Source organism: Salvelinus fontinalis, chromosome 26 (genome assembly GCF_029448725.1).
Source record: "Salvelinus fontinalis isolate EN_2023a chromosome 26, ASM2944872v1, whole genome shotgun sequence".
NCBI lineage: Eukaryota > Metazoa > Chordata > Actinopteri > Salmoniformes > Salmonidae > Salvelinus > Salvelinus fontinalis.
The window spans coordinates 45,703,811-45,716,675 of NC_074690.1; the positions used below are offsets into that span (position 1 = coordinate 45,703,811).

A 12,865-nucleotide genomic window follows, 5' to 3' on the forward strand; every position below is an offset into this window, starting at 1 on the left:
CTGTCTGTCTGTCTGTCTGTCTGTCTGTCTGTCTGTCTGTCTGTCTGTCTGTCTGTCTGTCTGTCTGTCTGTCTGTCTGTCTGTCTGTCTGTCTGTCTGTCTGTCTGTCTGTCTGTCTGTCTGTCTGCGCAGTACAACCACTCCCCTCCTCTCCTGCCGGGCGGAGGAGACACCCCTAAGAGCCGCAGTCTGGACAGGAAGCATGTAGAGCCCATCGTCCTGACCAAGTGGAGACACAGCACCTACGTACTGGACACCAACGACAAGGTGAGATGCCCCAAAAAATGTGTTTCATTATAGGTCACATTTCTAGTCTCTGAGGTATCTTGTCTAGTGAGTTTGTTTATTATGTGAATGTGAGGTGTAGTTGTTGTCTTGAGTCCCAAATGGCACCAGGGCCCTTGTCAAAAGTAATGCACTTTTTTAAAATGTAACTTTTATTTGACTAGGCAAGTCAGTTAAGAACAAATTCTTATTTACAATGACAGCCTAGGAACAGTGGGTTAACTGCCTTGTTCAGGGGCAGAACGACAGATTTGTACCTTGTCAGCTCAGGGATTTGATCCAGCAACCTTTCGGTTACTGGCCCAACGCTCTAACCACTAGGCTACCTGCCTCCCCGATAGGGTGCCATTTGGAACACGATCATGATGTGAATGGGAGGGGGTAGTTGTAGACTCATGATTCTGTTCTGCAGTGACTCATCAAAAACAACTGGCCGCCCCCACCCTTACAGACAGACAAAAGTCAGTGCCCCTACACCCTCCAATCGCAGCAGCCAATCACCTTGCTTGTTAATCACAGAGAGCGAGAAGGATCACTATCACTATCACTATCCATCCCATCTAATCAAATTATACCTTCATCCAATCAGGCCTATCACGTTCCAAGCTTGCTGCTGCCGCCGAGTGCACTTCCTCCTGTTAATTCCTATTTATCTGAAAAACGATATGACATTTAATGATGACCCATTGATCACTTCTATAGTAATATATCATATAATCTATAATCACTTCTATAATCTACAATAATATATGTAGTGTCGACGTAAGCATGGCGATATCAACCTTTCAGACCCTCAGTTAGTAGTTTGATTTCAGGTTCAATCTAAATATATTCATTGCATGGTTTAATTATGTAATTTTGAAAGAATACTTGACAACGTTCAACAATTCTATCTGTCCTTAACTATCTATCTCCATGGCCATGTAACCATGTGTTGGTTTACTTCTGTAGCTGTCTCTGGGGCTGTTCCAGAAAGCAGGATCATTAACTTAGCCAGCTAACTTTGAAAAGCAATCAGATACTGTATATATCTTCATTTTCTGGTTACATTTTAAAATACAATCTTGAATACGGGTATGTGTTGTTAGTTGTCAAGTTAATTATACCGTGCTAATTTCAAGCCAGCTATTTCAGAATATTTAGGAGAGTTAGCCGGCTAACTTAGTGATCGTGCTTTCTGGAACATCCCTCTGTCGTACTCAGTAGTTCTTAGATTGTGTTGTCATTCTCATCACTAGGATGCTGCGTTGGGCCCCAAGGTCCCCGGCTCTCCTGACTCTGACTCCTCAGACCCCTCGTCCCTCAAGCCCCCCACCTCTGTTAGTATCCCCCTCTCTCTCTCCTCTCCTGTAGTGTGGCCTTCCCTCTGTGCTCCTCTTCTGTCTTCTATTCTACTGATGTCAATTTTCATAGAAAATGGTAGAACATCTGTAGAAACTCTGGTCTCTTGTTGTGCCTGAATTGTCAAATGACTTTGCTCTGCTGTCTTTACTGGTGACTCTGTAAATATTCTACCTGTATTGGAACCAAGTAGTGGTGGTGGTGACTGTAACAATGTATCACAGACCAGACTGTGGGGAACCTATTAAGTGTTGTCCTGCTCTGGTTTCAGTCATACTAAAGTTTCTGCGTTCTTGTCTCCTCTTTCCTTCAGTCTCTCTGGTTTGGGCTGTTTGCTTGGGCTGCTTTGTTGTATGTCTGTGTGCCTTTTGGTCAAAAGTAGTGCACTATATAGGAAATAGGGTGTAATTTGTGACAGAGAATGTGTCTTGTTTTTTTCCCCCCCTGTCAGTCGTGTCTGGCCCTGTCTACGTGTGATGATGATGTGTCTCTTTGTTTCTCTGCAGCCTTCAGAGAAGTGTGGTCTTCTTAACGTGACCAAGATCACTGAGCATGGCAAGAAAGTGCGGTGAGTAGTACTGCTTTAGGAAGAGGACCAGGAGTTCCTGCACATATTGACTAACTGCTGGTCAAAGCAACACAACGTGGACTGTTTGTTGAGCTGAAATAACATGTATGATGTGATGTTTTTGCCCCAAAGCAAAAATAGATTTTGTGTCCGAAGTTTCGGCTTGGGCCAATCGTCTTTCAATGGGGGTCATTCGTTGACGGATGACGGACAACTGACATGATTGTCTGTAAAAATAAAAAATAGAAAACGTTGACATAAGTGTAACTTTTGACAGACAAATTTTGACAATGATAAATTCAGATGTTTCTTTATACGTCTCTGTGTGGCCTCAGCCTGAATGATGTAGGATTGTGTGTGTGTGTGTGTGTGTTTACAGGAAAAATTGGACGTCGTCCTGGACAGTCCTCCGGGGCTCCTCGCTACTATTCACTAAAAGCCAGGGGGGCGGGACCAGCTGGGTGAGTAGTGTCAATCTGCTACTGTACTCTACACTCGAGTGTTCAAACCGTTAGAAATAGAGTAGAACAGGAATAGACCCTCTGACATGGCAATTTACCCTTCTCTACAGCAAGCCATAATACCTTTTTTTAAATTTGTATTTTTTTATTTAACCTTTATTAAACTAGTCATTTAAGAACAAATTCTTATTCACAATGACTGCCTACCCCGGCCAAACCCTAACCCGGACGACGCTCGGCCAATTGTACCTTGGTGGCTCCTCCTTCGCTGAGCTGCTACTCTCGCTGCTAGGCAACTGGAGGCTCTCGGTGGTCAAGCCCCACCCTGTGTGGTCTAAAGTAGTGTACTACTGTATATAGGCAGAAAAGAGAAATGCGTAAAAGAACATTTCGATTTAGAGTAATAAAGAAATGGAATAATTGTATCTGAGCAAACCAGAAACTTTTCAATATATAAATGCAAACCATACTTCAGAACCATTTAAATATAATACATTGGATGGTTGTGCAGGACTATGGTCGATGAAGTAATCAATCTATCTTTTCAAACTGCTAGAGTATTTATCTGGTCAATATGTCAGTGTATTACTGTATGTCTGTTGTGTTTAACAGTGTGTTATAAACTCAGCAAAAAAAGAAACGTCCCTTTCAAAGATAATTTGTAAAAATCCAAATAACTTCACAGATCTTCATTGTTATGGGTTTAAACACTGTTTCCCATGCTTGTTCAATGAACCATAAACTATTCATGAACATGCACCTGTGGAACGGTCGTTAAGACACTAACAGCTTACAGACGGTAGGCAATTAAGGTCACATTTATGAAAACTTAAGACACTAAAGAGGCCTTTCTACTGACTCTGAAAAACACCAAAAGAAAGATGCCCAGGGTCCCTGCTCATCAGCGTGAATGTGCCTTAGGCATGCTGCAAGGAGGCATGAGGACTGCAGATGTGGCCAGGGCAATAAATTGCAATGTCCGTACTGTGAGACACCTAAGACAGCGCTACAGGGAGACAGGACGGACAGCTGATCGTCCTCGCAGTGGCAGACCACGTGTAACAACACCTGCACAGGATCGGTACATCCGAACATCACACCTGCAGGACAGGTACAGGATGGCAACAACAACTGCCTGAGTTACACCAGGAACGCACAATCCCTCCATCAGTGCTCAGACTGTCCACAATAGGCTGAGAAAGGTTGGACTGAGGGCTTGTAGCCCTGTTGTAAGGCAGGTCCTCACCAGACATCACCGGCAACAACGTCGCCTATGGGCACAAACCCACCATCGCTGGACCAGACAGGACTGGCAAAAAGTGCTGACACTGACGAGTCGCGGTTTTGTCTCACCAGTGGTGATGGTCGGATCCGCGTTTATGGTCGAAGGAATGAGCGTTACACCGAGGCCTGTACTCTGGAGTGGGATCGATTTGGAGGTGGAGGGTCCGTCATGGTCTGGGGCGGTGTGTCACAGCATCATCGGACTGAGCTTGTTGTCATTGCAGGCAATCTCAAAGCTGTGCGTTACAGGGAAAACATCCTCCTCCCTCATGTGGTACCCTTCCTGCAGGCTCATCCTGACATGACCCTCCAGCATGACAATGCCACCAGCCATAAGGCTCGTTCTGTGCGTGATTTCCAGCAAGACAGGAATGTCAGTGTTCTGCCATGGCCAGCGAAGAGCCCGGATCTCAATCGCATTGAGCACGTCTGTGACCTGTTGTGATCGGAGGGTGAGGGCTAGGGCCATTCCCCCCCAAAATGTCCAGGAACATGCAGGTGCCTTGGTGGAAGAGTGTGGTAACATCTCACAGCAAGAACTGGCAAATCTGGTGCAGTCCATGAGGAGATGCACTGCAGTACTTAATGCAGCTAGTGGCCACACCAGATACTGAATGTTACTTTTTTTACCCCCCCCCCCCCCTTTGTTTAGGGACACATTATCCCATTTCTGTTAGTCGCATGTCTGTGGAACTTGTTCAGTTTATGTCTCAGTTGTTGAATCATATTATGTTCATACAAATATTTACACGTTAAGTTTGCTGAAAATAAACGCAATTGACAGTGAGAGGACGTTTCTTTTTTTGCTGAGTTTATGTGCAAATGTGATTGTATTATAAATTGTATTTTAATGTTTAAGGACTCTTGGAAGATTAGTCCAAATGAGGACTTAAAGAGGTCATAATATACTTTATTTTAAAGATATATATATATATATATACCAGTCAAAAGTTTGGACACACCTACTCATTCCAGGGTTTTTCTTTATTTGTACTATTTTCTATATTGTGGAACAATAGTGATGACATCAAAACTATGAAAATAATTATATTTTGATTTGTTTACCACTTTTTTGGTTACTACTTGATTCCATATACGTTATTTCATAGTTTTGATGTCTTCACTATTATTCTACAATGTAGAAAATAGTAAAAATAAAGAAAAACCCTTGAATGAGTAGGTGTGTCCAAACTTTTGACTGGTACTGTATATATATGTACAGTTGAAGTCGGAAGTTTACATACACCTCAGCCAAATACATTTAAACTCAGTTTTTCACAATTCCTGACATTTAATCCTAGTAAAAATACCCTGTCTAGGTCAGTTAGGATCACCACTTTATTTTAAGAATGTAAAATGTCAGAATAATAGTAGAGAGAATGATTTATTTCAGCTTTTATTTCTTTCATCACATTCCCATTGGGTCAGAAGTTTACATACACTCAATTAGTATTTGTTAGCATTTGGTAGTATTTGGTAGCAAACGTTTTGGGTAGCCTTCCACAAGCTTCCCACAATAAGTACATTTTGGCTCATTCCTCCTGACAGAGCTGTTGTAACTGAGTCAGGTTTGTAGGCCTCTTTGCTCGCACACGCTTTTTCAGTTCTGCACACAAATGTTCTACAGGGTTGAGGTCAGGGCTTTGTGATGGCCACTCCAATACCTTGACTTTGTTGTCCTTAACACATTTTGCCACAACTTTGGAAGAATGCTTGGGGTCATTGTCCATTTGGAAGACCCATTTGCAACCAAGATTTAACTTCCTGACTGATGTCTTGAGATGTTGCTTCAGTATATCCACATTTCCCATCCTCATGATGCCATCTATTTTGTGAAGTGCACCAGTCCCTCCTGCAGCAAAGCACCTCAACAACATGATGCTGCCACCCCCGTGCTTCACGGTTGGGATGGTGTTCTTCGGCTTGCAAGCCTCTCCCTTTTTCCTCCAAACATAACGATGGTAATTATGGCCAAACAGTTCTATTTTTGTCTCATCAGACTTAAGGACATTTCTCCAAAAGGTACGATCTTTATCCCCATGTGCAGTTGCAAACAGTAGTCTGTTTTTTTATGGCGGTTTTGGAGCAGTGTCTTTTTCCTTGCTTAGAGGCCTTTCAGGTTATGTTGATATAGGACTTGTTTTACTGTGAATATAGATACTTTTGTACCTGTTTCCTCCAGCACCTTCACAAGGTCCTTTGCTGTTGTTCTGGGATTGATTTGCACTTTTCGAACCAAAGTACATTCATCTCTAAGAAACAGAACGCGTCTCCTTCCTGAGCGGTATGGTGGCTGCGTGGTCCCATGGTCTTTATACTTACGTACTATTGTTTGTACAGATGAAGGTGGTACCTTCAGGCATTTGGAAATTGCTCCCAAGGTTGAACCAGACTTGTGGAGGTCTCCAATTTTTTTTCTGAGGTCTTGGCTGATTTCTTTTGATTTTCCCATGATGTCAAGCAAAGAGGCACCGAGTTTGTAGGTAGGTCTTTAAATACATCCACAGGTACACCTCCAATTGACAATTAGCCTATCAGAAGCTTCTAAAGCATTGACATCATTTTCTGGAATTTTCCAAGCTGTTTAAAGCCACAGTCAACTTAGTGTATGTAAACTTCTGACCCACTGGAATTGTGATACAGTGAGTTATAGGTAAAATAACCTGTCTGTTAACAATTGTTGGGAAAATTAATTGTGTCATGCACAAAAGTAGATGTCCTAACCGACATGCCAAAACTGTAGTTTGTTAACAAGAAATTTGTGGAGTGGTTGAAAAACGAGTTTTAATTACTCCAACCTAAGTGTATGTAAACTTCTAACTTCAACTGTGTGTGTGTGTGTATATATATATGTGTGTGTGTGTGTGTGTGTGTGTGTGTGTGTGTGTGTGTGTGTGTGTGTGTGTGTGTGTGTGTGTGTGTGTGTGTGTGTGTGTGTGTGTGTGTGTGTGTGTGTATATATATATATATATATATAAAATCTCAATGATACACCTGTTGTTTCATAGTAGATGACAAACTTAGATACAACATTATCTCAGTAATATCTCACCAAAAACACTGGATTGACAGTGGGAATGACAAACTCCATTGACACCACACTGTGGTGTCGTGTGTGTTTCTTCACTATATATACAAAAGCATGTGGACACCCCTTCAAATTATTCGATTCTGCTATTTCCGCCACACCCGTTGCTGACAGTTGTATAACATTTTGCACACAGCCATGCCATCTCCATAGACAACCATTGGCAGTAAAATGGCCGTACTGAAGAGCTCAGTCACTTTCAACGTTGTATTGTCATAGGATGCCCCCTTTCCAACAAGTCAGTTCATAAATGTTCTACCCTGCTAGAGCTGCCCTGGTCAACTGTAATTTCTGTTATTGTGAAGTTGAAACGTCTCGGAGCATCAACGGCTCAGACGCAAAGGGGTAGGCCACACAAGCTCACAGAACGGGACCCCCGAGTGCTCGGTTGCAACACTCACTACCGAGTTCCAAACTGCCTCTGGAAGCAACGTCAGCACAAGAACGGTTCGTCGGAAGCTTTATGAAATGGGTTTCCATGGCCGAGCAGCCACACACAAGCCTAAGATCAATATGCGCAATGCCAAGCATCGGCTGAAGTGGTGTATAGGTTGCCACCATCTGGCAGTCCGACGGACGAATCTGGGTTTGGTGGATGCCAGGAGAACGCTATCTGCCCGAATGCATGGTACCAACTCTACAGTTTGGTGGAGGAGGAATAATGATCTGGGACTGTTTTTCATAGTTCGGGCTAGGCCCCTTAGTTCCAGTAAATTTCAATCTTATTAACGCTACAGCATACAATGACATTCTAGAAGGTTCTGTGCTTCCAACTTTGTGGCAACAGTTTGGGGAAGGCCCTTTCTTGTTTCAGCATGACAATGCCCCCGTGCACAAAGCGAGGTCCATACAGAAATGGTTTGTCGAGATCGGTGTGGAAGAACTTGACTGGCCTGCACAGAGCCCTGACCTGAATTGGAACGCCAACTGTGAGCCAGGCCTACAGGCCTAATCGCCCAACATCAATGCTCTTGTGGCTGAATGGAAGCAAGTCCCCGCAGCAATATTACAACATCTAGTGAAAGCTTTCCCAGAAGAGTGGAGGCTGGTATAGCAGCAAAGGGGGGACCAACTCCATATTAATGCCAATGATTTTGGAATGAGATGTTTGACGAGCATACTTTTTGTCCACATACTTTTGGTCATGTCGTGTACTTGTTTCTCCCTGTAGTTTGGAGGCATCCAGTCCAAGCCAGAGTTTACTGTGGACCTGAGAGGAGGATCTATAGAGTGGGCTTCCAAAGACAAGTCCAGCAAGAAGCATGTTATAGAGGTAAGTGAGTTCCTACACAAAATTAAAACGGGTGGCGGCAGGTAGCCTAGTGGGTAGAGCGTTGGGCCAGTAACCGAAAGGTTGCTGGATCGAATCCCCGAGCTGACAAGGTAAAAATCTGTCGTTCTGCCCCTGCCCCTGAACAAGGGGCAGTCATTGTAAATAAGAATTTGCTCTCAACTGACTTGCCTAGTTAAATAAAGGTTAAATACATAAATTATTATAATAATAAAAGCTGATTGAATATGTCCCCTTGGGGCAATTTTATTAAGGCAATAGCAGTGCCTCAGACATGTATAGAACATGAATGATGACAGGGAGGATTTAATGTCTTGCTTTTAAAAAACATATTTGTCTCCTCCTGCAGCTGAAAACCCGTCAGGGCACGGAGCTGCTGATCCAGTCAGAGAATGACAGTTTCATCAATGACTGGTACAGAGCACTCACGGACACCATCAGCACACACGTGAGTCTACACAAACACACACACACACACACACGACACACATCTGATTCATCATGATGTTTGTCACCTTGAAATTGAAATAATCTTGAAATTCTTGATTCAGTTCCACATATATCCACTAAGTGGCGGAGTTGGCATGTTTAGTCATTGGGCCTTGATGGTATTGCCAGCCCAAAGGTAGCCTACCTGTTTCTGACTGTCCCCTTCTTGTTTCCCTGTGTGTGTGTGTTACCTACCACACTGTAGACCTGGGAGTCAGATGAGGCCATAGAGGAGGACATGCCAGAGTCTCCTGGAGCTGAGAAACAAGACAAGGAGAAAGATCACCGAGACTCTAAGAGCAGAGGTTAGTGCAGCCTGTGTCTCTACCTGTCTGTTACCCTAACCCAAACCCTCATGTACGTTTGAGATCGTTAATCTTTGTCTACCAATGATGTTATTGTTGATCATCATGCGTATCAGTGTGTTAAGTCATCTCCCATTGCTATTTGTCTACATAAGATGTTGATGATCATTTATTGTGTTAAGTTGTTAACAATATGGTAAAATCCCATTGTTATCAGTCTATAGCCATGAAACCTGTCGGTGTTTCTAGAGTTAGCAGTAAATGTGTCATCTGAACTTCTATTCTCATTGGTCTGCAGCCATGAAGAGTTCCACCAGTATGGACACATCAGATGACAAGAAGACCAGACACAAACTTATGAAGTTCCTCACACGCAGACCCACTCTGCAAGCCGTCAGAGACAAGGGCTACATCAAAGGTATTACAGAGAGACAGCAATGAACCATAGAAATAGAAATGCTAGAATGGGAATATCCTCTCAGACCAAAGCAAGTTGACTGCGTCTTATGCGTACACTCCAGGGTTGGGGTCAATTCTGAATTGAGTTGAAAATTGGTCTTTCAATTTTAATTCTTTAATTTTAATTGGCCACACCCCACAGGAAGCAGAATTAAATTTGAATTAAAGAAAGTCAAATTTAATTAATTATTTTAAAGTTTTAAATAATTACAGTGGTCTGGAAATATTGTAAGATCATTTTGTAGGTTGTCTATAATAATTCATTATTCACTTAGATGTTGTTTTTTAAATATTTCCCAGAATGCATTATCAAACACTCCAGAATGTAAGGTAACAACCTAACATCTAATGACAAAAATACAAACAAAATCCGGTTTGACATCACTAATATTTGCAAAGGGTATCTGTTTTCTTTATTAAGAAGTGGCAGGTACAAATGGCAAAATACTTGTAAAAAGAATGAGTGTCATATGTCTCAGTTAAATTGATTTGAATTGGTTTGAATTAAATTATACTTATTTTAATTAATCTGCTTCCTGTGGGGTGAAGCCAATTCAAATTTCAATGTGTGGGTCGAATTGAATTAAATTCAGGGATTTCAAATTGACCCCAACCCTGATACACTCAGTATAGCTGACATGGTGATGTCCACTCTAGTCATTCTATTTCTAAGCAGGGAACTTTACCACACGTGCACAATCAGGACTCCATTTTGGCAATGGCAACCTAAATCCGTGCCCTTGAGTTGTTGTGTTAAAGATAGAAGAGCCTTTGTTTTTCCAGTAGCGGAGTACTTTGGACCTCTATAATAACAACCCTTTCCCTGTCCGTGTGTCTCAGACCAGGTGTTTGGCTGCAGTCTGAGTGACCTCTGTCAGGGAGAGAACGCATCCGTGCCAAGTTTCGTCACGATGTGCATCGACCACGTGGAAAACAATGGTATGTGTGCTCGGTAACACTTCACTCGACCCCTAACGCTATCGTAATATGTCAGAACAGCTGGCGTAACGTGTCATAACCTGTCGTAATATGGTCATAACAGTGTCATGACACACCGACGTAAGTGTCAAAACACATAGAACCTACTAACATTCCATTAATCTATTGCCTACTTGTCAATAGTATTTTTATGTTATATAACATTTTCTGAAATGGTCCATATTAAATTACCTTTGGAATTGCGCACACATTGATGTCAGACATGTACCTACCCCAATGCTGTGTTGCTGATGGCCAGGATGAATGCAAGATCAGGTTTCAGGAGCAGGATAAAGACCTCTTCTTTATGACTGATAACTGACATAAGGGTATGTACGGGACGGGCCTATCTGGCTTGTATGATTATGATGGTCATAATGCTTTATAACAGTGTCATACAGTGTATTTTCTTAAAGTTATTTAAAATATGATGGAGAAAAATTCAACTAAAGATTTAATCACAACTACAACAAAGGACTTAACAAACAAACTTTCAAATGAAAGGAAACCTCTTGGCAGGGAAGAAATGCATTTTGAATAAATGTGTGTTTTTGACGCTCTCAGGCAGGTGTCATAACCAGCCATAAAATAACACAATATATGTCACAACAGGCGTAAATATATGTGTCATGACAGAGCTATGACCATATTATGACTGGTTATGTCGGCTGTTATGACAGGTTATGACATGGTTATGACCGCGTCATAACGTGTTATAACGCCACAACAGGCGTTACCGTGTGCTCCTGTGTCTGTCTGTCTGTCGGTTGTCTCTCATTCTGACGGTGTGATGATATTAGCAGGAAAAAGAAAGGCTTACCAGGCAGTCTGAACAGAAAGAGTGCCTGGTAGATAGAGTGAAATTTAAGGCCTATGTTGAGTTTGCATATCCATGAAGGAAAGTTAAAGGAATGCAAACAATTGGGCTACTGCCAACGTTTTTGTGACGATGGTGCTCCTGTGTGTTCCTCTGCCTGCAGCTCTGAATGTGGACGGGCTGTACAGAGTGAGTGGGAATCTGGCGGTCATCCAGAAACTACGCTTCGCTGTCAACCATGGTAGGTACTACTGCTACTGTCCTCTCTCTCTCTCTCTGTATACTGCAACTAGGCTTGCAATGTTCTGGTAACTTTACCACAAAAGCTCCTGGTTTTCCCAGAAGTCCCGGTTAGAGTATTCAGGATTTCCTGCTTGTTCCCTCCAACCAGGACTTCTGGAGATTTTAGGAATGTTACCAGAATTGTGCAACTCTAACCGCAAGCCTGTATACTTGTACCTATAGCGTACACACTACGTAGTACACTGGATAACCCTGTGTCTTTATCTGTTTGTGTGTGTGTAGATGAGAAGGTGGACCTCGAGGAGGGAAAATGGGAAGACATCCACGTGACTACGGGCGCGTTGAAGATGTTCTTTAGAGAGCTACCTGAACCGCTCTTCACGTACAACTTATTCCATGACTTTGTCAATGCCATCAGTGAGTACACTGTTCCTTGAATTGAAAATGTTCCTTCATTTATCATCCTTTAGCGACATTACGAGTGTGCTATTACTCAGTGTTGACGAAGGAAGGTTGTTACTCCTGCAAATACATGGCATACATGTCATTGAGTTATTAGATCATGGGTCGGCAACTGATCCCCTTTTGAAGGCCCTCGGATCAATCCCCCCCCCCCCCCCCCCCCCCCATACACAAAGTGCAATTTAAAAATGTTCCCCGTCACATCAGCAATTTTTCTCTTATGTCAACCACCAATAGTCAGTCAATTTGACCATGTCAGCTAGCATTTTTCGGATTGCTAAGTTAGTTTAGGTCCTAGCTATCTAAACGTGTTATCATGGTCGAATTACCGGCTGGGGGGCCCCCCATTGCTTTTGTTAGTCAGTCTCACTCAGATATCATATTAAAATGGGTATGGATGTGGGTACGCAGACCCAGAGCGACTGCATTCGTCTTGAGATAGCTAGGTGGGACCGTTTGCCTCACGCAGTGCGGCACATCTTCTTCGCGTGTAGTTGATTGTGTTCGTCCCACTCCTCTTCAATGGCTGTGCGAAGTTGCTGGATATTGCTGGAACACGCTGTCGTACACGTTGATCCAGAGCATTCCAAACATGCTCAATGGGTGACATGTCTGGTGACTAAGCAGGCCATGGAAGAACTGGGACATGTACAGAAAAACAGTCCCATCCGGCATGGGGTCATGCATTGTCTTTCTGAAACATGAGGTGATGGCGGGGGATGAATGGCAGGACAATGGGCCTCAGGATCTCGTCACTGTGCGTTCAAATAGCCATCAATAAAATGCAAATGTGA

At 42.9% G+C, this 12,865-nt stretch overlaps 1 protein-coding gene across 4 annotated transcripts in view; it reads left to right on the forward strand.

The window, feature by feature from the left end:
* Positions 1-12,865, forward strand: part of LOC129824448 (rho GTPase-activating protein 12-like) — a 133,389-nt gene that overhangs the window by 116,100 nt on the left and 4,424 nt on the right. For 2 of the 4 annotated variants that reach the window (XM_055884122.1, XM_055884124.1), the window contains 11 exons: positions 133-267; positions 1,524-1,604; positions 2,133-2,194; positions 2,574-2,655; positions 8,199-8,300; positions 8,668-8,766; positions 9,013-9,112; positions 9,411-9,530; positions 10,412-10,510; positions 11,530-11,607; positions 11,892-12,026. In XM_055884122.1, coding sequence (XP_055740097.1) covers positions 133-267; positions 1,524-1,604; positions 2,133-2,194; positions 2,574-2,655; positions 8,199-8,300; positions 8,668-8,766; positions 9,013-9,112; positions 9,411-9,530; positions 10,412-10,510; positions 11,530-11,607; positions 11,892-12,026 — 1,093 coding nt within the window. The remainder of the gene's footprint in view (positions 1-132; positions 268-1,523; positions 1,605-2,132; positions 2,195-2,573; positions 2,656-8,198; positions 8,301-8,667; positions 8,767-9,012; positions 9,113-9,410; positions 9,531-10,411; positions 10,511-11,529; positions 11,608-11,891; positions 12,027-12,865) is intronic. The other 2 variants (XM_055884123.1, XM_055884125.1) reach the window with 1 other exon arrangement.